Source organism: Lutjanus erythropterus, chromosome 13 (assembly GCF_056507025.1).
Source record: "Lutjanus erythropterus isolate fLutEry1 chromosome 13, fLutEry1.hap2, whole genome shotgun sequence".
In the NCBI taxonomy this organism is placed as follows: domain Eukaryota; kingdom Metazoa; phylum Chordata; class Actinopteri; order Lutjaniformes; family Lutjanidae; genus Lutjanus; species Lutjanus erythropterus.
Window position 1 is genome coordinate 14208956 of NC_139329.1, and position 26616 is coordinate 14235571.

The 26616-nt window shown below is 39.8% G+C and overlaps 1 protein-coding gene across 1 annotated transcript; it reads right to left on the bottom strand.

The window, feature by feature from the left end:
- Nucleotides 1-1895: 1895 nt before the first annotated feature.
- Nucleotides 1896-25639, bottom strand: LOC146316309 (immunoglobulin superfamily member 22-like). The gene is made up of 27 exons (XM_084735045.1): nt 25387-25639; nt 22843-22952; nt 20358-20576; nt 19072-19206; nt 18226-18362; nt 16484-16583; nt 15366-15402; nt 14948-15119; nt 14564-14677; nt 14296-14458; nt 12873-12985; nt 12474-12636; nt 10834-11118; nt 10324-10448; nt 9609-9750; nt 8813-9020; nt 8625-8713; nt 7955-8257; nt 7547-7720; nt 7242-7370; nt 6157-6453; nt 5985-6073; nt 5712-5904; nt 5175-5477; nt 3112-3260; nt 2815-2995; nt 1896-2091 (listed from the first exon to the last, which is right to left on the bottom strand). The coding sequence occupies exons 3-27, from the start codon at nt 20539-20541 to the stop codon at nt 2024-2026; spliced, it is 4053 nt and encodes a 1350-aa protein (XP_084591171.1). The 5' UTR covers nt 20542-20576; nt 22843-22952; nt 25387-25639; the 3' UTR covers nt 1896-2023.
- Nucleotides 25640-26616: the final 977 nt, after the last annotated feature.

Sequence of the window (26616 nt, forward strand, 5' to 3'; positions counted from 1 at the left end):
TGCCTTAGCCGAGGAGTAGGGAAGCGGAAGGTACCAGTGACGTTGGTTTAGTGCCTGTTGGCATTTAATTGATTTGAACCTGGCAACCTGACACTGCCAGTCCCCTGGTGGCTCTATAGAAATGGAGTTTATGTGAGCCAGCACAGTGACGTCAGGACGGAGAGGGGTCATAACCCCTCTCCGTCTATTTGGCAGCTCCTTACCAGACCACACTCACTCTCTCAAGCAGCGGCAGAGCACTCAGAGGCAGTGCCTTTACAGAGGCTGTTGAGCCTCTTTAACCTGAGGGAAGCCCTCGCCCACTGTGGCCACAAAGTATGAAAACACACATTAGATTAGAAATTAACAATCACAGTGAGTGGCCTTTCAGGTTCAGAGGCTCAAACAAAATCTGTACTGTATGAATATTGTAGCTCCTTTTACATTCATACAGTGGGCTGCACCAGCAAAGATTAATGCAATCTAAAGTTTAAAATGAGTAAATTCCAGATTTAAAATTAAGCTCTGTTGTCAGTTTAGTAAATCCAAGTTAAGCGATGTAAACTTAAATTACAGAACTGGAATAAATAGTTTAATAAATAGAAATGCTCGCTTACCCAAATTAAAATAAATACATAAAAAGTTACATTATTTACTAGCTAGCTAAAAAAAATCTTATATTGTTTGTTGCTAACTAGCTAAAAAGCTGACTATCTAGCCAGCTGAAAGGTTGGTTAGCCTATTTAGCCAGCTCATGATGGCTCAGCAGAGGATGATTTTGCTCAGTCCATCTAAAAAAGCAGCCATTTTAAAAGTTAAACCTCCTCAAATGTAGGTTTAATGGCAATACTGGATCACATTTTAAATTTGGAATTCAAAGTTTTTGTACAGCAGAATTAAAGTTAATCTGTGTTTAGAGTACAAACAAAACTGTGGTTTGAAGAAAGGTTCTTAATTTTAAGTTAGTATAAAAGTTTGGTGCAACATAAATTAAAGTCATGATTATTTAAGGTTTAAAAATCCATCCTTGTCGATGCAACCTAGCTGTGGTCCCTAAATCTTGGGACACTGCAGCAGGACAGTGACATAAAACTGGGAGCTTACTGATATTATTAAAAGTACTACACTGCTACACAGCTCGCTTTATGTGGATTATAATACCCGCAAAACTGGAAGTCAGCACCTCACCCTCATTGTTTCATTTCAAATCCAATAATGTGCTAGACAGAGACAACACAAAAATGTGCCACTGTCCTAATACTTTCTGGTGGCAAATTATAAGAAGTGAAATCATTTCTACTTTTCTACATTTTTCCAGTCCAGACAAAATTGCTAAAGTGAGAAGAGAATGGTATCTGATAAAAGGTGTAGCTGGATTCAAACCCCAGGCACTGCATGTTAGGCAGATTAACAATTTAAGCTACTGGGACCACCTCAAAGACAAATAGGCATTTGACTAGTTGCTTAATTGGCAGTATGCCACTTTCCTCGAACCAGCCTCAGGCTCTTCAACTCTGGCTCCAAAGTGTGTGAACATGGTGCATTTTGTTATAATTAAATTATTTTTATGTGCAGACACACACTCTGCTCCTTGGTTGACATGGCATTCGGCCTGGTACAGCAAGCCCTGCAAAACAAGTGAGTTTGGGGAAAAAAAAGGACACCCTAGAGAAAAGATGAAAGTCTAACTTCTTAATAGAGAGAAAAACATTTGTGACTTAGAGAGAAAGGACAACCTCTCTGGCTGAGCGAGCTGACTAATGAGTAGAAATCCCTCTAACACACGAAACAGTAATCTGCCCCTGGAGCACAATGTCCACACGAGGATGGGAGCAAGTCTGACCTCTAGTGGGCTGTTGATACATTACCAGAACTATGGAAAGGGCAAACTGAGTTGAAAGATGGAAAAAGCAGCATTTTGATACAGATTTTTAATGTTCTAAAACTCTAACCACAGCTAAAATCATTGTTTGTGGTGACAGGACATGCAGCATAAGGTCAGTGGCCAATCAAAGTGCATCTGTCATGGCAAAAAGCAGACTTCTTACAAAATAAGCTTCTCTTTGTTTGCCTGGTTGGTCAGGCTCTCCAACAGATTCTTGTCATCCTTATCTGGAAGACACATCACATACAGAGAGACAAAGAAGAAATAGTCAAGTGTAACTCAAATATAGATTTGAGCTACTTGCACTTTACTTGAGTATTTCCATTTTATACTACTTTATACTGCTACACCACTTCATTTCAGAGGAAAATATTGGACTGTACTTACTACACTACATTTATTTGACTGCTATAGTTACTCTGGAGATTAAGATTTCACATAAACAAAAATCGTATGATAAGCTCATAAAATATAACACACTGTTAAAGATTAAACGACTACTTCTCAACCTGTTTGACTTGTGACTTCACAAAAAAAATCAAAGATTAGTTAGATTAGATTAGATTACTTTTTTTTTTCATCATCTCACAACCCCTCAGTGTTATCTTGTCACTGCTTGAAGGGCTCCACCCCCTATCTTGGGAACTACTGGACTAAATAACCTTTGCACTACTCTACTTCCACCAACTACAACAGTAAAATACTGCTTGCACACTGATGCATCAGTATTAACAATCTAATTTTTAGATATAACAATATATCAGTCACAGGGAACATTTATCCACAGAACAAGAACTTTTTCATTTGTTACTTTAAGTACATTTTGTTATTTTTATACACACACACACACACACACACACACACACACATATATATATCCTATCCAGAACCTTATATATTTTACTTAAGTGGTATTTTGGATGCTCCTCTCCATCCCTCATAAAACCTACCAAATATCACCAGGTTACAGGAACACTTGGCCATCCCCAGAGGATTCTCCAGCACCAGCGTATATTTTCCCCCATCTTTGGCTCCACAGGTGGGGATGAGCAGAGTGCACACTCCGTTGGCTGTGCTCTGCCAAAACCGAGGGCAGTCAGAGATCTTGGATTCCCCCTTGTACCAGCAGGCCTATGTAGGGAAATGACCAATATTATTATTACTTTAGAGAGCTGGAGCAAAGATGGTGCACAGAAATGTTTCAGGTAGATTCACCACACTGAAATCAGCAGTCATGTTTTTTTCACCTTTGGCGTTGGCATGCCCTGGTAGGCACAGCTCATGCTGCAGTCGTGGCCTCTGCAGACAGCGTGGTCCTTCAGTGGCAGCAGGAACGTAGGTTTCACCTGCCGTGGCGGTGTGGCATATTCCCTCAACCGGAGGCTGCTGATGCACTCTTAGACACACATGCACAAACACAAATACAAAATACACATACAGAATCAAATACAGTGAAAAATGCTTACAGGGACCACAGTTACAGCAACCAGCTGCTTATATGTATCAACAAAATTGGGGAGAGAATGATTCATATACAAATGCTGTTTAAATAATTTGCTTATCGCAGATCCCAGCCATGCAGCAAATGATGAAGCACCTACTGCAATGCCACCACAACTGCCAGATGCAACCAGCAGAGATTTGTTAAGTTCCAGCAACATTAACATGACCCCTATGTCCTATGTCCTATGCCCTTAGCTGAAACAAGATATCGGTTAAGAAGACTGAGAAATCAGCTGTCAATGGTCATATAAAACAAAGCAGTCAAACAACAAACACAGAATTACTGCCTCACAGTTGTATACCACTCCCAACCAGTGAAGTTGCAGTTTACATCCATGTCTGTCCAGGCTCCTATCATGTTCTTTGAAGGAATTTATTAAATGTATCAAATGTATTTTTGGCATTTGGCAGTTCTGATTATACATGTGTGATTCCAGTGACTAATTGTCAGTGAGGAAGATCTTCTTACTTGGAGACTATTTTTACAGATGAGTACAGAAAACTGATGGAGAGCTGAACATTATGATGTCACAGTGAAGTTGACCCTTTAGATATAAGATGTCATCACCTCATCATTTAATCCTGTTAGATATTTTAATTTTGCCATAATTAACGTATGAAATATTGCATTATGGCCAAAAACGTGTTTAGTGAGGTCGCTGTGACCTGACCTTTAACTTGAGCCCAAGTGAACATTTCTGTCAAGCTTGAAGAAATTCCCTCAAGCCATTTTTGGTCATAAAAAGATAAAGGCTGAAAAGTCAATTAAAAAATGTTGATGATTACAAAGGGGCTGCATCAAAATATTCTTTTGGGGTTGCCTGGAAAAGATCTTCTAGTTTGATTTGCTTTGGGAAAGATGGGTTACTTGGGGCTAATATGTCAGGCAATGCACTACAAACCATGATGAAATATTTTGCTAACAATCAGTACATCATAGTGATTTTGTGAAATGGTGAGACTTAATTACTGTAAATAAGTCATTTTATAGATTTGTTGTACTTTGATGAGTAAGTATGCATTACATTGTGTAATTTACTTATTTATTATTCAAATCATAATGCACTACTGAGTAGCTGTCAACTTGAACTGATATCAAAACCTTTCATCTGCGTATATTTGTAGCCATTAAGGTTATCTGATAGCAAACAGGCACATGAAAACTATGACATACGGATGAAAGCAAACTCTGCAGCAAGCTCAGGTTTAGAGAGGTGACTGTGACCGCTGATCAAAACAGAGCAGGAGTCTGGAGTATTTTAAACTGAAGATTTGGAGAAACTGAAACCCCATTCAGTGAAATGATCCTGCATTAAGGATAGAGGGGTGGCTGGGGACTATTTGCATATTCATGAAGCCTTGAATACTAAATGAAGGCAAGGTGTAGAGTCCAAGTGAACATTTAATAATATAAAGGCATAAAAGTCATAAAAAAGATTTAAAAGTTTTCATAAATTTTGAAACTGTGCACAATTTCTGAAAACTCAGCTGAAAAATAGTATTCAAGTTTGTCTGCGAACAAGTTGTGGTTCTGGTCATTACGCATGAAAGCACACACTTACACTTGACAGGGATAAAAATAAAGTAGCCTGCTTACAGTGGGACATTCAAATCTACATGACATCATATGAAAAAAAACATGCAAGAGATACTGTTAATTCTTGTACATTGCTGATAGTTCATGAGGGACTGCAAGAATGAATTCATGCTTTTTCATGCATTAAGTCATGCTTGAATTCATGGTAGTTTGTGTACTGTTACTATAAAGTGTTACTGACTTCTGAAATCAAATGTCTTTCCTTCCCACCTTTCTCCTTGGTGATGATGAGGGGTTCCTTTGAGTCCAAGGGATCACTGTCTCCTATTGAGTTTTGGGCGATGACTCGAAAGAAGTACTTCCTCCCTGGAAGCAGTCCGGTGACGGTGTACTTGCCGTTGAAGACACACTCGGCCACGGTGAACCAGGAAGCGGTGCTGGTGTCACGTTTGAGGATGACATAATGTGCACCCTCATCGCTGTCAGCCAGGTCCGGGGTGTGATCCCACTGCAGGGTCACTGTGCCCGGAACCTCCTCTTCCAGGCGCAGGTTCTTCGGGGGTCGAGGAAAGTCTGAAGGAGCAAAGATGGGGAATGATGAGGAGAAGAGATGTTGCATTTAATCCAAAGCCCACAGCCCAGTGATTTGAAATATCACTCTGCGTATTCTATAGTTTTCACAAAGCCGCAAAGACTGATTTGGAAATGCAACCTTTGATTTATAATTTTAGGGACTACATTTTTAAATGTGTGTAAAATGCAGACAGCTGAAGTCTAGATGCATATAATCAAGCCTTTGTCACTTACCTGTAACCCTCACATTGACATCATAATGAGCCTCTCCAAAGTCGTTCTTCAGGTTAACACGGTAGACACCAGAGTCAGATCGCTGAGAGGTGGAAATGAGGAACTGGGAGTGATTCTTGCTCTTGGTGATGACTTCTCGTCCTGCAGTGATGATGCCATCCTTAAACCAGGTTACCGCTGGGGGAGGAGAAGCCTGTAAAGATGACACAGAGAAGGACTGAGGGGTAAGAACTCATTTGATAGGATTTATGTGTAGGACCATCAGAGCCTTACAGTGAAGCTGATGTGAAGGCAAAGGGCTGTTCCAGCTCGGACCACCATCTGGTTCTTCAGCTTCCCCTGGAGATCAAACCTGGGTGCCACTGAAACAATAATTAAAATGGTTGAGAAAAGAGAAATCTAACAGGGGGGAAAACAAGGAATAAGACAACTAGAGTCATATTACCGGGTGGAGGCATGGCAGGCACACCCTCCAGCAGTTCGATGGGCTCCCCTACACCTCCTTCATTGACAGCCCGGATACGGAAGTGGTACTTTTTCCGCTCTTGAAGTCCTCCCACATTGAAGGCAGTGCCAGCAATGGGGATCTTGCTGGCCTTCGTCCACTCCTTAGCATCTTCGGGGCGAACCTCTAGGATGTAACCTGAGGGCTCGTCTCCCTGCTCCGGAGGTGTCCACCTCAGAGAAATGGAGGAGTTTGTGGAATCGGACACACACAGGTTCCTCACCAAGCCAGGAGCTTCTACAAAGGGAGTGTTTTATATGTAAGTCTAGATCAGTGGCTCCCAACCTTTTTTAATGGACCTCATTGAGTTAACTAATGACCCCTGACTAAGTGACATATTTTATGGAAATTTCATGTTATATTTAATGCATAACAATAAAAGCAGAAAACAAATGATTAACTATACAATTAACCCAAACAGCGCTAGGAAAAAGTGCAGGACTTTTGTATAAAAAAGCAATTTGAATAAATTTTGAGCCAATTATTTCCTTAGAATATTAATCAGAGATGGATTTTCCTGGTATTTTTTAGCAACTTTTAATACAATTCCCTGTCTGTGTTATGTTTTTTTTTTAACAACCATACATATTTAGTAGGTATCTTTTTTGACTCAGGAGTTTTCTTCTCCTTTTGTTCCATTAGCTTTTTGTTTTTTCAGTGGTATACTTTTCTAAAGCAGGATGAGGCTGTAAAGGAGTGAAGGCTCTGTGAATGCGGTTTGTGTCACGTCTTCACCGTGCCCTTATCTGTTACTTAAACTTGAATAACAATTCAAACTTTACAAATAAACATTTCATTTAGTTTCCTCACAGATATGAATGAAAGTATGAAATATTCTGTATACTAAAAAAAAACAACAACAATAAAAACACCCCTTAAAATTGGGAAGTCCTTCTAACCTCCTGTGACGCTTTTGTGACCCCTGGTAGGGGTAAGACCCCTGGGTTGGTAACCAGTGGCCTAGATAATATGGATACAGAGAGGAAAGGAAGCGAAGAAAATGAAGCAAGCAGCGAAGGACTCACTTATCGGGTCTTTGGCCAGGACAGTGTTAGAAATGGTGCTGGGGCTGCCTGTTCCAGCCCTGTTTATACTGGTGACTCTGAACTCATACTCCATACCTTCCACCAGACCTTCCACCGTGGATTTTGGATCTAGAGACAATAACAAAGACTCAAAATGAGGCACATGAAATGCAACCAAAACAGATTATGTATGTACTCCCAGTGCAGAAATGAAAACCTTGTTAAACCTTATTAAATGCATGAAATAACTAGATATAGATAGACTAGATATGTTCTATATGCCTATAACAGACTCAGAGTCTGACCTGTGAGCAGCTCCTTGTTGGCCTGTATCCACATGTTACTCCCCTTCTTCCTCCTCTCCAGGATGTAACCCAGAATCGGGGCTCCCCCATCATGGGCTGGAGGTGTCCAACTCACTGTCATGGTGTCCTTGGTTATGTTGGACACCTGGGGCTGGGATGCTGTGCCTGGAGGCTCTGAGTGGGTGGATTTAAACAGCGATCTCAGACAGAAGTTATGAAGAAAGACAGTAACTTTGACAGTGAAATGATCATTTTAATGGCTGTGATGATGATGATGATGATGATGATGATGATGATGATGATGATGATGATGATGATGATGATGATGATGATGATAAGGAAGTTGGTGATTGCAAGTCACACCTCTGAGAGCTGATTTTGATGCTGATAATGTATTTCATTTCTCACCTACAGGCTCTCCAGCGCACACCTCCTCTGTTTCGAGAGGGTCACTCATTCCCTCCAAGTTGACGGCCCTGATGCGATACTGGTACGCCTGGCCCTCCTCCACTTTGTCATCACTGAAGGTGGTGGTACCGCTGTCCACATCACCAACCCTGGTCCAGGACTTCTTACCTGCCACCCGCCGTTCAATCACAAAGCTGGTCACTTGCTTACCCCCATTGTCACGGGGAGCCTTCCACTTCATCTTGATGCACGCTCTCGAGAGCTCAAGGAACTCTACTTTCCCTTGTGGGGGCTTAGGATGGTCTGGGGAATGTGGCAAAACACATGTAAAGGAGTTCAAATCTGCATTAAAGAAAACTGCCTTAAATGGATAGTTTGGATGAGTTGATGTAGGGTTGTATGAGGTTATTTTCAGTGTGTTACCCGCAGTAGATGTGTTGGAGAAGCATTTTAGAGTAATTTAGCCACTTATAACCGGTCTGCCTAAATAAAATCAATCAGTTTAAATGCATGCTGTATTTAGAATATTTTCACCACTTTACTTTGTCATCTGGTGGTCTTCTTTGACAAGAAACAGCCATTATATTGTAATTTTACCTCACAGAACATGGGAGATGCTGTTCTAACACTGCCTTGAACTGTTAGTTTGTGTGTGTTTGTTGACACTCACCAATCACACTGAGGTGCAGGTTGGCAACAGCAGTTCCACAGTCACTCTTCAGACGGAGCATAATTGCACCACTGTCCTCTCTTACACATCTAGTGAAGAAGAAGTACTTAAAAATCCGCACTTTAATTTCTGTGACCTTTGAAAAGATAAAATGTCTGAGTGGACGATGCACCTCTACGAACACCCACCTGCTAAGCACCAGTGTGGTGCCGTCAGCTGACCTCTCCACCTTTGTCCTCTCGTCCTCCATGACCTCCACTCCGTCCTTGTACCAGGTGACCTTGGGAGGCGGCTTGCCTTTGAAGGGGATCTTGATGGTGGCCGTCTGGCCTGCCTTCACAGTCACAGGCTGGGCCCCCAACAGGTCCAGCACAGAGGAATCAATTTCTGGAGGGTCTGGGGAAAAGGGATAATACTGGGATGTCATTTTATGGATTTGTGGATGTAGAGCTCAGACTGTATTTTAATTTTATTATGGTATTGATTCAGTAAAGGTTTGTTAACTCCTCACTTTGACATATTTATATAGTATAGAGTAGAATATTTATACATTCATTACTTATATAGTATAATTACACATATTTATGCAGTGATACCCTTTTAATACATCAGTATACAATTATCACTTTTACACACAAAACTTCATTTTCATTCATACACAATTATTTTATTCATCTCATTCCAGTTTTTCTCTTCTCTCTTATTTTATCGTTACCTCACTAGGGCTGTTTTTGCTACTAGTTTTGCTGTGCTGACCTATTTTTCTCATCCAACACATTTCAATGTACCGCTGACCCTGTGTTAGCCTACATATAATTAAAAAAAACTCTGTCTTTGGCGGCTACTAGTGGTGGTATCAAAAAAAAAGACACTGTCTGGATTTGAATATGAACACAGTTTTTGTTTCCAAGACAGTGGCAGAAAGCTTGCTTCAGTGTCTACTCCACCTCTGCATATATTCAAATATGAAACGCCAACACACACCTGCAATGGAGAGGACAGCCTCGCTCTCCGCTCCCTTGGCTCTGAAGGTGTATTTGCCCTCGTGGGCGTCAGTCACACCAGAGAAGATCAGCTTGTGGACGGCTCCCTGTTTGACCACCTGAACCCCACTCAGCTTCGAAATCTGTCAAACGTAACACAGACAAAACACAACACAGACATACATGTTGAAAAATTAATGATCAAAAACAGAAGTGAGTATGCTAAATTAAAAATGGTATAATTGCAAGTAACCTCATTAAAACGTGGCTATGTCAAAGGTTTGAAGCTTCTTGATTATGGTAAAAAGGTTGTCCATCACTTGAACACAACAAGAACACATCACAAGAACCTATAGACATACTAGTGTCTCTGTGAAGCTGTAGTTGTACTGATGTTAGCATCTTAGTTTAACTTAGTTTACATTTTCATAATAAAATATGCTAATTAGGAGGGTATGGGTAAGTGAAAACTTTGACCTGCTGGTGGCGCTAGAAGAAAAGTCAGGGGATCACCAAAGGCATTAAAGGGGATCATGAATGTCTGTACAAAATCTCACGGCAATCCTTTTAATAGTTATCTAAATATTTCATTCTGGACCAAAGTGATGCCCTAACAGACCAGCATTGCCCAAACTAGAGCCAGGCTGCTGTCATGGCTAAAGACATACTTACTGATAAGTGTTTGCCCTTTCACCCTGTCTCGTATCATCTGTTACCTCCACTCCGTCCTTCAGCCACACTCCGTCCACCTTCTCATCATCAAGAACCACACACAGCTCTGCAGGGGCGCCTGTAGGACACTGAGCATCTGACATGCCACTCTTCACTGAGGCAAAACGCTCTGGACACACGCAAGGACAAACAGCTGATTTAGAGTCTTATTTATCAGTCAACAGTGTTATGCAATTTATCCATCTTGACTGTTTTGGTGTGAGCTGCCAAGTTTTGGAAATATCGGCCACAGAAATGTCTGCCCTATCTTGAATATAATGGAAGTAGATGCCACTTTGCTTGCGGTGCTCAGAGCAGATAAAATATCTTTTGGTCGGAAAGCAGACATCTCTAAGGCTGATATCTACAAAACTCACACCAAAATAATCTACATGGATAAATATTTTAAAGGTTCCAGGAAAAATATGAATATTTGATTGTGGGCTGAACTTTTCCTTTACACAAGCTGGCTTATATTGGGGGAAAAAAAACTCCAGACAGACAGAAATCATTACCATCCACGGTCAGATTGGCAGAAGAGACATATTGGTGTGTGTCGTTGTCCTGGGTGCAGATGACAGAGTACTCTCCCTCGTCTGTCAGCTCGCAGTCCTCAATGATAACCTCTGCCCTCTTTCCCTCGCGCATGAAGATGTAGCGACGGCTCGCTGTGATATCACAGCCATCTTTGAGCCACCGAATGTGCACGTCCTTAGAGCTCAGCTCACACTCCAGGCGGGCCTTGCCTCGCTCCTGAACACGGACGTTCTTTAACTGGCTGGTAAACTTGATGGGAATCCCTGGAGAAAAGTTAAATAGACCAAGAATTTAAAAAAAGTCACCTTAGGGTTTATTTGGTCTTTACCAGCATGCTTCACTTTATGTTTTCAGTATTTTCTGCACTATCAACACATGGAAACTGAGTTTAATTAGAATTGCACCAACAAAGATTAATTTAATCTAAGATTAGTTCAGGATAATCAGTTTAGCAAAACTAGGTTTAAAATATGTAAATCTGAAAATAAAAAAATTAAGCAGAGCTCTGTTGTACAATTAAAAACTAATCTCAGTTTAGTAAATAAAAGTCTAGCGATGTAAAGTGAAATTGGAGTTTAAGTAGAGTTTATTCAGAATGGAGATGCTTGTTTACCCAAAATTAAGGGAAGGTTTAAACTTAATACTATAATATATATCACTTTTTAAACTTGGAGGTTTGGTGCAACAGAATCAAATTTAATCTTGGTTAAAACTAAACTGAGGTGTAAATATATATATTTATATTTATATTATATTTATGTCAATCTCTCTTAATTTTACACAAGTTTAAAAATCTGGTGCAAGATAAATCACTAACGTGATTTTAACTCTTGTGACCCACTAGAAGTGTGTGGTGACATCTGTATCTGCAGAGACCTTGTGATCTGTCTGTATTTCCTTGTTTTTCTCATTATTTGCTGCCCTCGGGACGTTTCACCAACCCCAAACTTCAGCTCAGACAAATACTGTTACTACTGATTCTGCCTTTAAAGTTAAACCATGATTCAAGCAGGTTTAAAAATCTCCAGCCTTATTCTTCTTTATATTCAGTCCCAACACATACAGTAGAGCTTCATTATATAATTACAGTTAAAAAAACTAGACAGATAGAGTCTACTCATGAATAACTGCAATTAACACAACCTCAATTACTATGCTTCTGTTCTTGCAACCCCAGAGGAGAGCCACATGTCCTTGTGAAGATATTTACATGCCCCAGCTTGCACCTTGGGCAAGTAAGCATCTTGTTAGACAGAGGCGTAATAAATGAGCTTGTTGTGAGGAGGGATTTGGTTGGATTACTTTCAACTCGGCACTAGGAGGGAGGATTTATTATGCTACACATACGTCTTCATTTGGACGATAGAGGAGATGATGTTGTTTAGCATAGCTATGAAGGAACGAAAGCCTCTAATCTCAGGGGACGGGGGGAAAAAGGCACCGACTGCTCGTCTCAACTGAGTCTGAAGGGGGAAGTTTGTTTCCTTAGAAATGCTAGCTCCACTAAAACAGGAAGACACAGCCCTTTTGGGGAAAACAAAACACAACAAAGCATAACAACAAAAAAGTACACATAAAATTTCTTTATGTGGGTGCAGCCTGTGAAACCAGTCCGTACGTTCAATGAAAAGTGGCACGGTGGCAGTGAGGTCTCCAATGCTGATGGTGTAGTCTCCGGTGTCACTGACTTTCACATCCTTAATCTTCAAGGTGTAGGTCAGACCATCCTCAGACAGGGACACATCGAACTTTTCATCTCTTTTCACTTCCTTTCCCTTCACCTGCCAGAACAGAGACACCTCTGGGAAAACAATTTCCATATTCCTCTTCAATCGTGTGTATTTCCCTGGTGTTCAAAGTGTCAGCAGTACTTTTGCGTGATTTTTTCAGATGCCAAAAACTTCTAGAAGTGTTCCTAGAGAGCAAATATTTAAGTCTCGTCCTTGATAGAATAGCATGTGCTTCTGTAAAAGTGTATTCAAGTCCCTCAGTGTGTCTTTTTGAGTCACATACAAACCTTCCAGATGAGAGGTGCATCTGTCTTCTTGGAGAGATGGACCTCAAACACGGCGGTCTGGCGCTCCGTCACTTCCTTGGGCTTGAAATCAGACAAGAATTTCAAAGGTTCATCTGAAAGAGAAATGGGAGCAGAAAAAGGCCTTTTAACTATGATTTAAGGTGTTTGGAATAAATCATGTAAACATCTCACTGAGAAGGATAACCCAAATAACAAATAACAGCCTTTGTAAGATACAAAGCGTGTCTGGCAATCAAAGCTTTGATATGTGGGTGTTCAGAGAAAGAGATGACTAAGGATGCTCTAAAGAGAGATAAACAAAGTATTACTTTTAAGAGAGATGAGGTGGAGTGTGTTGCTACCACACCAGAAAATGACTAACAGATCAGTATCACGTGAAAAGTTTACTGTTAACACATTATAACAAGAAACCTTTCCTGTTACAAGAAACAACAAACATTTTTGTTACAACAAAATACTATTTATTATATTATTATATTATACTATTAGAACAATTCACTGTTTATTTTATTGTGATACGATATGATATCTTACACAGTAATTAAAAAATACTACTTATTCCTTTCTGATACCAATTCCAATACCTTAACTTTGCTCATTGGCTGATACCAAGTAAGTATCGGGTACCAGTCAGTGAAAATCTGTACTCAAATACAAATACTGTTACATTACTAAAACAATGCTCAGTTACAAGTAAAAGTACTAGTGTAAATCCTTGGCATTATCATTTAGGTACAGTAGCCCTGTTGGAAGGCCTGTCACACAGACTGGGAGCGTTACTTCTCCAACATCAGAGGTCCAGGTTGAAGGACTGGGAAGGGCGCAAAGATTCAAAGGCCTGCATATATTTCCAGTGCCCATCATCACTTTTCTGATCCATTTCTGTGGAATGGGATCAGCCTGCACTACACCTCAACATTATTATCACTGTATGTGATATCGCTGAGTATGGGTATATGCTATTGTTTGTTATTGACTTGTGTTTTTCCTTTTTCTTTTGTTGTTTTGTCCGTCCCAAGCACTGTAAACGTGTCCAATATAGCAGCTCCAACATTAATACGACTGGTTGTTGTATTACTAGATATGTGTCATATGTATGCTTGCAATGTTGTTATTTCAAAATGGCAATGAAATGTTAATAAAAACATTTAAAAAATCTTGGCGTGGCAACTATACGCCACAGAGGTGAGATGGGACAGATAACTGACAATACATGCAAGGTGTAAAAACAAACAACAAAAGCACATATGCATACATCACATAAAACATGTCCCTATCTGGTAAACATTATGTATGAAAACACAAAGTCACACTAAGAGTATGTATGTAATGCAGTCACTGATGGCTCTGTCTCTCTGAGTTACGAGCAGTGAGGAGGACTTGAGTCTCATTCTCCACTTGCCTATGACGTTAAGCCTGGCTGACAGTCTCTTGTCTGCAACCTGCAGCGTGTAGGTGCCCATGTCACTGAGGCTCACACTAGAAATGCACAGCATGTGCTTTGTTCCCATCTGTTTCACTTCGTATTTCCCATGAGAGTACTGGACCCGCAGCAGCTCTGCACCCTGAATCGTAAACAAAATGCCTGGATGAGTTAAAAACTAGAACAAGTGCTTCATGTAATGGAAATATTTTATAATAAATATGCACAGACACATCATCAGTGATACCAGAAACCAGTGCATCCTGATGTTTGGATCCTTCAGCTCCAGGATGGTGTCGAAGACAACGTTGGTGTCAGCTTTGGCAGTGATGTCCTCCAGAGGCTTCAGCACACGAATCATCTGGTAAAATCAAAGGATCAGACACCTAGATTTTAAACACATGAAAAACTACAACATGACTCTGCAGTGTTTCCCCATTTTCACTTTAGTTGACTTAAGCGTTGCTATGCGACAAACCTTTGTTGCCATGGCTGTGCTGCATGACATTAAACTTTTCCCCCCCTCCATTCCAGGCTCTATTTTAAGCTGTTTTTCATATCACATCCCAAACCTTTTCTTCCTTATGTGATCCTGTGGTACATGAACACGCTCTCTGTGTGACAGGCCCACCTCCACCTCCACTTTCTTCTTCATCTCCTTCAACTTCTTGAGGATGCCTCTGAAGTCAGTGAAGCCGTGCTCAGCGCAGATCCTCTCATAGTCCTTCTTGTCAGCTCCAGCCAGGATCTTTAACATCTCCTCCTCTGTAGGTGGCCTCTTCTCCTCTCTCTTGCCCACACTGCTGCATGAGGAGAAACATGTAAGATAGGAAATGTGTGCTTAAGCACATGCAAATGTTTGTGCCATGACAACACGAAAAAGCATCTTCCTCCGCAGCAGTGGCAACATTGGTACACAGAGGGGCTCTTTAGATCTCATCCTGTAGATATTTCTGGATGCATGCATGGGGGTGGATCAGAGAAGAGCTCCATCACACCCTGACAGGTTTTGGGAGTGTCACGGCTAGTATTAGACAACAGGCTCCTACCGTTTCTTCAGCTTCTTTTTGAAGTCCAACGCTGGATCTAGAAACAAAGACAGAGCATCTTCACTTGAGGCAGAGTAAAAGCAGCACATACACTAAACTGAAATCTTCTAAAAAACTATCAGGACTGAGAAATTTTCACATAATGGGCCTCATGCAGGAAGCAACATACAAACAAATTTCCTCTCATTTTTGCACATATCCATGATTTGTTCTTAGCATATTAGTACCCACTGACTTCTGGGATTCAACAATGCGTTCTTATTCTTGAGAAAACTTTACAAGAGGTTTTACCAAGATGATAAAAACATCTTGTTTTCACAGTCAACAATTGTTTGTCCTATGCAAAGAAATTAAAAAATATTTTAATATGTATAATTATTATATTTATAACAATAACTATTAGTATTATTTATCATTATATTATTATTTGGTGGTGGTGTTGGTGGTGGGGGCTGAGGGGGTGTTAGGTGAGAGTTAGGGGTTAAATTTACTGTTTTTATCTATTTTATATCTTAAATTCAATGCATTGTAAGTTTTAGACTTCTGGTCAGACAAAATAAGTACATCTGAAGACATCTATGAAGCCAAGAAAGTGAAATAATAATAAAAGGTTATTTGCCAAGTCAAAAATATAACTAAATGCATTAATAAATAATATTATTGGTTAAATGTCCTACGGAAGTGTGAAAAAAAATATAGCTTTTCCTTTAAGCTCTGATCAAAAAGCTCTTGATATATTTTCCTTTACCACCAATCATTTGAATTAAATCAATTAAGAATTAAAACAGACATTATTTAACTCTCAACTCTTATTTCACAAATTAACTTCCATTATTGTGTGTCCCTCTGTTGACACAGCATGTTGAACTCACTACAGCTGAAGTTCTTCTTCTCTGGGATTTGTTGGTTGCATCTCCAATTCTGTGTCCTGTGCATTTTCACTCGACATGACACCTGTCTTATATAGTGTTCAGGGACAAACCATTGGCCACTTCAATTTACAATCAAGTGGGATTCATCATAAGATAAAATATAAGAGAAATTCAAGAGAATGTTGCAACATGAGTTTCATGGTTGTGTGGTATATACTGTATGTTATATGATGAGGTTAGACTCACTTTCTGTGACAGTGAGCGTTACAGAGCAGATGGCATCTCCGTGCTTGTTGGAGGCAATGCACTCGTAGACATCAGCATCCTCCAGGGTCAGGTTTTTGATCTGAAGAGGAGGAAATTCATCAAAGCTATTACTGTAAGACTATTAAAAACTGTCATAGAGTCAATTGGTCACTTGCAGTCCCACTGCAGTACTTATTTGCAGCAGAAGGAGGCAGTGTCATGCTGGGAATACTCAGTAAACATTTAGTGCTGCAACTTAACAGTCATCCCTCACCAGAGAAACAGATGGCAAGGGGAGATGCATATGTCAGCACCCACAAGTTAATTGCTTTATAATAGCTATTTAAGCTTCACTTAAGCTCCCCGGCTGGTACAGAGAAAGCGCTAAATCCACTCCAGAGTGGTTATAGATAAAAGGATCAGAGAGAGTTTTTTTTCTTTCCAGCTACTTTTCCTCATGATGCATGGTGTGCCGTCTGAGTTGACAGCACCAAGATGGCAGAGCCCCTCGGCTTAATGACGGGCTGTACAGAGTCGCTGCCCTCTGCAGAACTCCGGTATGGTCACATTCACTTTTCAAAGCGTTGTATGTTTAATATATGCTGTATCTTGGTAAATGCATTGAGATTTAAGTGCACGTGGAGTGTTTGAAAGTATTGATTAAAAAAAAAAGCTACATTCTATTTATAGTCAGGCAGTCTTGCTTTTTCTTACTGTGCTGATGTTCACTTTTAATCTCCTATTATTTGGCTATATTGCTCCATTAATTTGGCCAACGAAATTCTCTGCTGAGCCATCATGAGTAGACCACTAGGCTTATAGCGAACATAATGCACGGCTAATTTTTCATCCAGCTAGTATACAATGTAACGTCTGGAGCAGCCAAACGGTTTTCCCCACTCTTTTATACTTACAAGGTCCCGACAGCACTCGATTTTATAAATTATTTATTATCATTTGAGTAAGCAAGCGTATTGATAACTGTAATAATGGTTCATACTAATAAACTTGGCTTTACTGAATGGTTTTTAATTGTGCAACAGATCAAATGACAGAATAAAATCTGGATTTCCCTTGTTTTGCTAAACTCTGAAGACTCAGAAGTAATGTTAGAATAAATTAGTCTTTGTTGGTGTGGGTATGTAATGCAGTCATTGGTGATGGTCTCTGATTAAACTATCTTGATAACACTCAGGGTAATTTTTTATTTGGAAAAAAGCAAAATCCATTGATTCTTAATTGTAAATATTTTCTGGTTTCTTAACTTCTCTATGACAGTGAACTGACTATCTTTAGGTTATGAACAAAACAAGCCATTTGAAATCGTCATCTTGGGCTCAGATCGACATTTCTCACCATTTTTGGACATTTTATTCACTATGGAGTTAATTGATTAATTGAGAAAATAAACAACAGATTAAATGGCAATGAAAATAATCATAAGTTGCAGCCCTAATATTGTTACACGACTAAAGAATTAACAAATGTTCTAAAATACTTGTTTGATATTAGTCAGTTATATCAAACGGCACAATGAAGGGAAACAAAATGGTTAAACCTTTTCATGATTGCAGAAAAATAAAGTGGCTCAATATTAATCAGAATCAACACAAACCTCATTTTAATATCATTCAGGACTATTGTTTTCTTTAATTACAGCCTTGGGTTTGTTTTCAAAAGCTGTCATTGAGCTCCTTTAATCACAGAAGCATGCTATGAGTTGTGTCATCATAGTGACAAACCTTGAGCGTATGCTGATTGTTTATGTTGTCGTGGAAAGCTTTCGCCGCCTCAGACAGAGGGCACCCACTGGCTCGTTCCCAGGTAACACTGGGCTGGGGACTGCCTGTCACCTTGGCCTTGAACACAGCACCATCACCTAGGAATGACAGATCAGTTTTATGCGTGTTATCTGCTTCAGTAAGCTGCAGGGTAATTATTGTTGCTCCTATTGTTTCTGCATTAACAATTACTTTTAACAAACATAACATTAAATCATATCGGAGCATTGAGAATGAATGTTTAATGCAAATTAAATCACTTCCCCCATTTTTTTGCCTTTTCCTGTTTTCCTTTTGAGACCAGTGAGTGGAAGGTCAAACCATGAATGCTAATGTTATTCTGCAGTGTTCTGCATATTGTGACAGGATATCTTCTGCAAGCCTCTAAATCTATAATTCACAGGTAGAGCCCGGGTGAATAAGGCTCAGACACCCACAACATATGCAGAACAGACACTAGTATTCAGCAGAAGCAGCAAAGGGTTTCTTCAGCGGTGGTCACAAGCATCGCACAAAATTTATCACAGTGTCTTTGTGCTTTGTGAGGTCTTTGTGAGAACTTTGATCAGAGTGGATTTACAGTAACTTCACCAAGAGAGCCGAATAGTTCTCTGAAGTTTACACATAGCAGCGAACTTTTACTTCCTTTGGGTCATCTGGAGTTTCCAGGCAAATTATGGGCGAGTATCTAAAATTAGCTTCTCTTACAGTCTCAGGAGCTCACAGTTGTTTATAGTGTGATGTGAAGAGAGATATTAGGAGACGCAAAGGGCGCGTCTTGAAATTTCATGGCGCAGTTCACCTCACCTTCTTGGACAGTGATGGGGCGCAGCTTCTCCTCAAAATCTGGGACAGACTCTCCCTCGGGGATCTGCTGGGATTTCTGCACCTGACTGAAGGACTCCACCACGGCTGAGGTCTTACGCTGAACTCCAGAGTGCTCTGAGGAAGCATAAAGGACATCCATGTCATAATCATGTGCAAAGAGGTGAACTATGCTAGAGCAGCTTCACATGCAAATGTGATATTATCTTTAGACTGAATGTTTTTGCTGCACTATAGTGCTGAATAATGTAGTTAATATTTAGTCTAGATTTGGCTTCAAATGGCAGCCTGACATCATTTAGTTCCCAATGTGCTCAAAGCTTTAAGCAGAAAAAAAAAACATTCTCGTTTCTTTTAGTCTCAGGAACTACTTTTCTAAAAGCTAAAAGGTTCCTTCAGCCCATTGCTGTCTGCTTTTCCACCATGTTCTAAAGATCCATGAGATTAGGCAAATTAAGCCACATTTCCATCCAAAGTACCTCCAACTTTTACTCCCTGGAACTAAAAGGTTCCTTCAGCCAGATGCTGTGTTTCCTGTGTAGTCTATAGATGAACCCAGTGAAGTACCGGAAATAAACAAGCCACCATTGCTGCAGTAGCATCTCTCTACAGTATGCACATGATTGAATGCAAGCTGTCATAAGAAGTGTACACTTTCTTTACCTTTACCTTAACTTTTTGTATGATGTTACTTTTGATGACGATGTCTAGGAAGTCTGGAGGAACCTGTGCAGTTTGGCTGCTCAAACAGCAGTGGTAAACTTCATCTTAGGAAATTCATGTGTTGAAGCACAATGAACAAAAAGCAAACTGTGACTGCAGATTTTTAAACATTGTGGCTGAAAAAAAAAATGGAGTACACAACCAATCAGAAGTGTTCTGTGCTGCACTTTTGGAAGGTACTACCCCTGAGCAGGGACTTTTTGAGGGGTAAAATAACATCCCTGGAACTTAATTTAGACAACGGTCCCTGCAGTGGAAACAGAGCTTTAGTCCACTGATGCATGAAAAAGCTATGGTGTTTTTTTATTTTAAAAAGGTTCCTTTCCCCTGGTGAAATGTGGCTAAAGACATATTCTGCACACTGGGACAAGTAAGAAATGTCAGTTAAAGCTACTATTTTAACCATCCTGTGTTCATCAACTTTATATTTGCTCACTGTAATGACACTCTAACAGATGGCCCCGCATGCCATGTCTCATAATTAAAAAGATGACATTAGAGAGCGTGGCAGATGGGAGAAGATGATCTTGGTGGATAAATCCTACCTTCCACGGTCCTTGACAAGCCCTGCGAGACTTTGCGCAGCTTGGTGGTGCTCATGGAGGAACTAAAGGTGGAGGAGGTGGAGGAGGAGGACATTTGCATCTCTGACATCTGTCTCATCTGACCCATCTGCTGTTCCATCTGCTCCATTCTGCCCCCAGTGGCCTGGAGGAGCTCTGCTGCCATGATGATGATGTTAAGGTGGTGCTGATCTGATCTGCCTGGTTGCGACAGACAATGTGAAATGACAATACTCATTTGACTCCTAATTCAACTGGGTGCAACTGTGTATAGCCAGTTTTATTTCTGATATATTGCCTCCAGTAGATAAGAGGGACCAGAGGGACAGAGGACAACCATCCTCTCTAAATTCACACACTGATAGAGCTAATATCCTATAGTGTACTCAGAAAGCAGAAGATGATGCTCAGAGCAGACATACACTTGTGTTTGTGTACTCGCATGCGCGTGCACGTGCCGAACACACGTCTTCGCTCTGTCTCGGTGGTAATTGGGTTTGTGTTTCCAGACACACGCACCAAAAATGATTGAAACTCACCTCCCTTCGTCTGCTCATCCCCTGCCCTTTCCTTGCTCTATCATCCTCCTTTCAACAGTAACTACAATAGTCCTTTGCCTTTGCCAAGCTCATACAAAGATCCAATTAAAAAGGTAATCCACACACCTGCTGTGTGAGATAAAGCATCGTGTTTGTACCACTGATGAACTGTGTTCTTCCTCTTTTACTTTGAATTTAGATTCCTCTCTCATGCTCAGTCCCCACATCTTCCATTCAGCTTGTGTACATCAGTGTGTATGTGCATCTTTGCAGGGGGAAGATTACACACATCACAACTGTTCAATGCCAAACACAAGCATGCATCAAGCTACAGATGTTCTTCTAATAAAAAATGTGTCGCTCACTGTATCTATATACACACATCAGTTCACCGATATTATTGGCCCAGTATTGGCCCATCATAGTTTGACACGTTGTCAGATATGCATTGATGTAAAAACTTTTTTATTAACAGAATAGAGAGTGCTTTTAATTGTTAGCTTTGTGGCCAGTATTGTAAGTATTAGAACCCGACTGACAGATATATTTAGCTATCACAGCTGTTTTTTTTTTTCTTTTTTTTTGCCTTATATGCTGCAACCCTATTAGGCAAAAGCCTTATATGCTGCATTTAATTTTTGTAAGTATTATATATATATTTATTACATGACTTTGTTAAATGCTCAATTCTGTTCAGTCAATCACAGCATTCTAAGGTCTGTTATTTTGGTATACTATAATATGACTGTTGCTACGAAGAACTAACGATTGCTATGGATTCAGTTCTGATCATGAGGTCTGCAGGAGCGATCACGTTCACAGCATTGTGAAGTGGAAGTTTTCTGTAACAGTAGCTCCAAGTACACAACGTTCTGTTCTCGACTTCTGTGTCATTTACAACTTCTATTTGAACGCAGCACAAAATCTTTTTAAATAAATGAAATCATTTTTAAATCAATGTTTTGTGTCAGATTATTGATTTTTAGGTAATTAACCATGCAATCGAGCCCACTGTGTTATCCCTTAAATATTTTTTTATTTATAATTATTTAAACTGTAAAATATCCTGCCTCCATTACATATGTTTGTCACAGTTGTTACCACATATGAGGGATCAATGCAATAATGTTAATCTTTTATATTATATTCTGAATAATATAGGCAGATGTATAGATATTGGAATTATTTTACTCTCTGGTGCTGTTATATGCATTAGCCTACAAGGCTCTACTGTGTATATTTGATACTTTTTTAAAAAAATGTATAGTTATTTACAATTATTAAAAATACTGGTGAAACTACTGTACCTGATATCATGTACCTGATCGTTTTGGACAATAAAGTTTATTGGTAAGCTGTAATATATCCTGCCTCCAATCTTAACGTGTGCTTAAGATAAATCTAAGGGATCATTGCTTGAAATATTAATATCATAAATCAATATATAATATAATATAATATAATATAATATAATATAATATAATATAATATAATATAATATAATATAATAAATCAATATTCAAAACATCTTGCATAAAGCTCAGAACACATGATCACGTCTACATTGGTGAACCAGCATAAAAACAGAAATCTTATAGTTTTTTTTTTTCAGCAATAGCCCGATTTTAGCACCAAAATGTAACTTTACACGCCATCGGAACAGTTAGCCCTGAGATTAGTCTCTGAATGGAAAATGGAAAATTTGCTTGCTGCAGCAAATACACCACATGTCGAGGTTGGTGAACTAATTAGTTCAGTAAGCTTTGATACCTACCAAAGGAAGTTGTTTTTAAGCTGCCCCAGTAAACTCTTTGATGGTATAACTCTGTAGTCTAAAGGAGTAGCAAGTAACTCACAGCTACAAAGTGCTGAACAGGTTGCTGTCTCACTGCAAGTGGAACACAAGAACATCTCTTTTTCCTCCTTACCTCTCTGCCTCTTTGTTCACTGTCCTTGATCTCTCTCTCTTTTTCTCACAGCATCCAGCATGGCAAATTGCAAAAGGATTTTTTTCTCTCCCCCCATAGCTCTATTATTTCTGAAAAAAAAAAACACAAAAAAAAAACAAGACACAGCCAACCAAACTTACTTGTTACAGCAAAGCCTTTACTTTCTCACAGATTTTGTCTACGCCCCAGGTTTCTGGTTCAACTGCTTCCAGCCCAAATGTCTTCTCTTAGGATGTTCTTAATCCACACTCCGCTCCCCTCTCAGCAACCCTCGACTGCTTTCTTGGTTCCTTTTTGGTAGATGAGCCAAGCCTGGAGCACTCAGCTTTAACACCTGCTGTGGCCTGTCTTTGGACAAATAAGGACCTGATCTGTCCTGGGTTTGCCGGGCCAGGCTGTCCTGGGCTGGACCAATACATCATGGTAATATTTCCCACAGGCCAGTTAGTTTGAGCGTCCACTGTGGGCTGTCTCAGTCAGGCTTGTATTTTAGAACGCTAACGTTCTCCAAAGAGCATGTGGTGATGGAGAGTTTCTAGCAGGTTCTGCCTCTGGTGCACATCTTCTGCATCAGTATCAGAATATGTGCTATAACCATGAAACTGTAAAATATGTATATTTTCATTTCAGCTCAGTGTATGATATCATAAATTCTACTTCTTTTCACTTTTTTTTGCAGGGCATTTAGGTTCATTTATTTCCAGCAGTTTTTTTTCTGTTTAAAAATTATTTACAAAGTCTGTTTTTATTTTGCAGCATCATTTTTCCTCAGTTACTATTTTACTGGACTTCATCTGGATTAGTCATATCAAAAACAAAAACTATTATTTCATGTGGCATGTGGTGTTACAAATTAAATGGATAAATATTAAAACATTTACACACAGTTATATAAAGCAAATCAGCTGTAAGTACTTTAGGTGTTGTCGCATAGATTAAATGCATATTGTTTGTTATCAAAAGGACTGTTGATTTATGTGTTATGTGTTAGGTAAAACATTCTTAGCTGGAAAGAGGAAGAAAAAGGATTTTGGGGGCAAATGATGACTATGAGGCCACCCATTTTCCTAACCTGATAATAATGGTAACCATCATTCTTATGAGGAAAAGCTAATTGATAATGTCAATAAGTAATAATGTCACTTAAGGCTAAATTGTTCCAGAGTAATGCATCCGATGTTATTATATCACATATTATGTGCAGTCAAGCAGACTTCATCAACATTAGAGACATATTTCATGGTAACCACATTGATACTAATTAATGTCCCATTCCATTTAGTGTAGCAGAGCCTTCCCAGTGAGCCAACATGCACAATATCAGCACCCTGTTTGTCCTGAGTGGAACAGAACCTTAATTGGTATGATTGGTAACACCTGTGTTTACTATCTGAAATAGATACATAGACTCCAGCTGCTGAGACAAGGGTCTGTTAGCTTGCTAATGCAGTACTAGCTCAGCTACTTAGTAAGTCGGCCATATGGCTCTTTTGGTGCATACTGGTGGTTTCTGGACAGTGTCTCCTTCCTAGGAAATGCAATTTGACAGCTTACAGAGACAGATGTCAAATGTTGGGTAAGGAAGCTGCCTAAGTAAGTAAATCAGCAGTTAATGACATGAAATTGACATTTAGCAGCAATGTCCTGTTGAAGGGATAGATAACCCAAAAAGGAAAATTCAATCATTATCTACTCACCCTCATGCTGACTGAATGTAAGGTTTAGTTTTTCAGTCCACAGCTGGAGTGTCACAGGAAAACAGTGTTGCAGGATCTCCCAAACAGTTGAAGTGAATGGTGAGCAGTTTTCAAATGTTAACAAAACAACAGAATAAAAACATGAAATGCTTCCTCGCTGCTCATCTGGTGTAATCCAAGTCTCCTAACACTCCAACATGCCAAGTTGACTAAAAAAATGTTATTTACACCATATTTTTAGCCTAAATCCTCAGGGCAGATCCTTAGCTTGGAGCCACGTTCATGTGCACATGCAATGGCATGTCGGAACTTTAGGCGTATGGAGGCATTTTATAAGACCTGTGCGGTATACCGGTTCGTACCGAAAACCTGTCTTTATTTTCGTTATGATATTAATTTTTCATTCACCGCCATACCGGTGAACAGCCCAAACAACGCCCGGAACGTGCGCGGCGGCAAAGTGTTTCAGCTGGGACCCATTTCACTGCTGCACACCAACACCACAGGCGTGCCTGCGTGAGCGTGTGCACTAGGGATGTTCCTTGCAACTAATTTCCCTGTCTATTAAACGCAAAATTTAATTTAGACTAGTCTAACACTAAGAAAACACTCAGAAAGCAATTACAAGTTAGCAGAGTTTATTAATTTATAATGTTAAACACTGTCCCAAAAAATAGTGTGTATTAAGAGCCATTTGAAGCCGTTAGTCACAGTCTACAATCGCCAAATCGTACTTTAAATGCCGCTGAAGTGCGCGCTACTTTGCGCCTTGCTAACCTTACACATTAATGTACAAAACATGACAACAACTCACTAAACGCCTCACCTTTTCACACCGAAGAAGGTCACAGTGTCTGCAGGTAAAGGACCCAGAGCTAACGTTAGCTGCTAGCCTGACACACAGTGTGGCTAACGTTAGCAGCAGCAGCAGCAGCTCCGCTTGCAGGTTTATGTCTGTGTCTGTGCTTAATGTGGTTACATGTTTCTCCAGCCGAGTGAATATATATCAGCTTATTCTGTCACAGTCTACGTTCATCTGTCCGACTTCGCTGATGTAAACATCCGGAGTTCCCACGGCGATCGGTTCATACGCGCTGGGCGAGAGGGGCTTCCATCTGACAGTACAGGAGCCCCGACTAGTGGCGTGCGGCTGCAGAAAATCTTATCCGTAATTTATACTGGGCGAGCCGACTCCGCGGTTTTGCTCCGTCATGCATGCGACTGGCATCGTGCATGAATAAAATATTGATAAATATTTTAAACTACTAGTATTTCTGGTGCCGACTAGCGTGGGTGGGGACTAAACATCCCCACCATGTGATGGTAACCTTACTTTGAAGCTGTCATGCTTTTACCTGTGTCTGGACATGGAAAAAAACATGATACAGTCCTTATGACAGTAAAATGGGCTATTTAAAGCCAATCAACTGCAGTAATTCTTTTCTCATTAGAAGAAAATGTGGGTAAGAACACTGTTGCATGAAAAAATACCGTCAAATACAGTGAAACCAATATGATTTTTTTTTAAAAAACGTGATTAAACTGGTCACCCTTCATTGCAATTGTTTGTGAGATTCTGCAACACTGTTTACCTGTGAAACTCCAGCAGTGTTTTGTGGACTAAAAAATTTAACCCAACCTTCACTTGGTATGAGGGTGAGAAGATAATGATTGAGTTTTCATTTTTAGGGTGAACTATCCATTTAATTATTTTGCAACATGTTCAACTTTTACAGGATAAGATAAAAAAATGAGTTTGGTAAATGTATCTTACATGAAACTGCATTACCACTGTATGGGGTGCTTGACCCCTGCTAGCTACATAATTTGCTACACTTGAGGTCGACTAGTGATTCACCTGAAAGTTTAGGAAGTCACTAAATACCTGAATCTACTCTTATACTTTTAAAAATAGTGTATTTAGAGAAAAATACTGAATGTCTGTTTATTTTCTGTTTATTATTGTCGAGTTGCTGTGTTTTTATTCAAATGTGACATTATATTTGAATAACTAGTCATCTGATATTCAAGCCAACACTTACCTGTTTCAGGAGAG

Excerpts from the sequence above, each read along its gene's own strand:
- LOC146316309 (XM_084735045.1), bottom strand. The coding sequence starts at position 20,541 with ATGGCAGCAGAGCTCCTCCAGGCCACTGGGGGCAGAATGGAGCAGATG. Across the intron at positions 3,261-5,174 it reads CATCATCACCAAGGAGAAAG|AGTGCATCAGCAGCCTCCGG; the intron begins GTGGGAAGGAAA and ends TGTGTGTCTAAG. Across the intron at positions 2,996-3,111 it reads AGGGCATGCCAACGCCAAAG|GCCTGCTGGTACAAGGGGGA; the intron begins GTGAAAAAAACA and ends TTCCCTACATAG.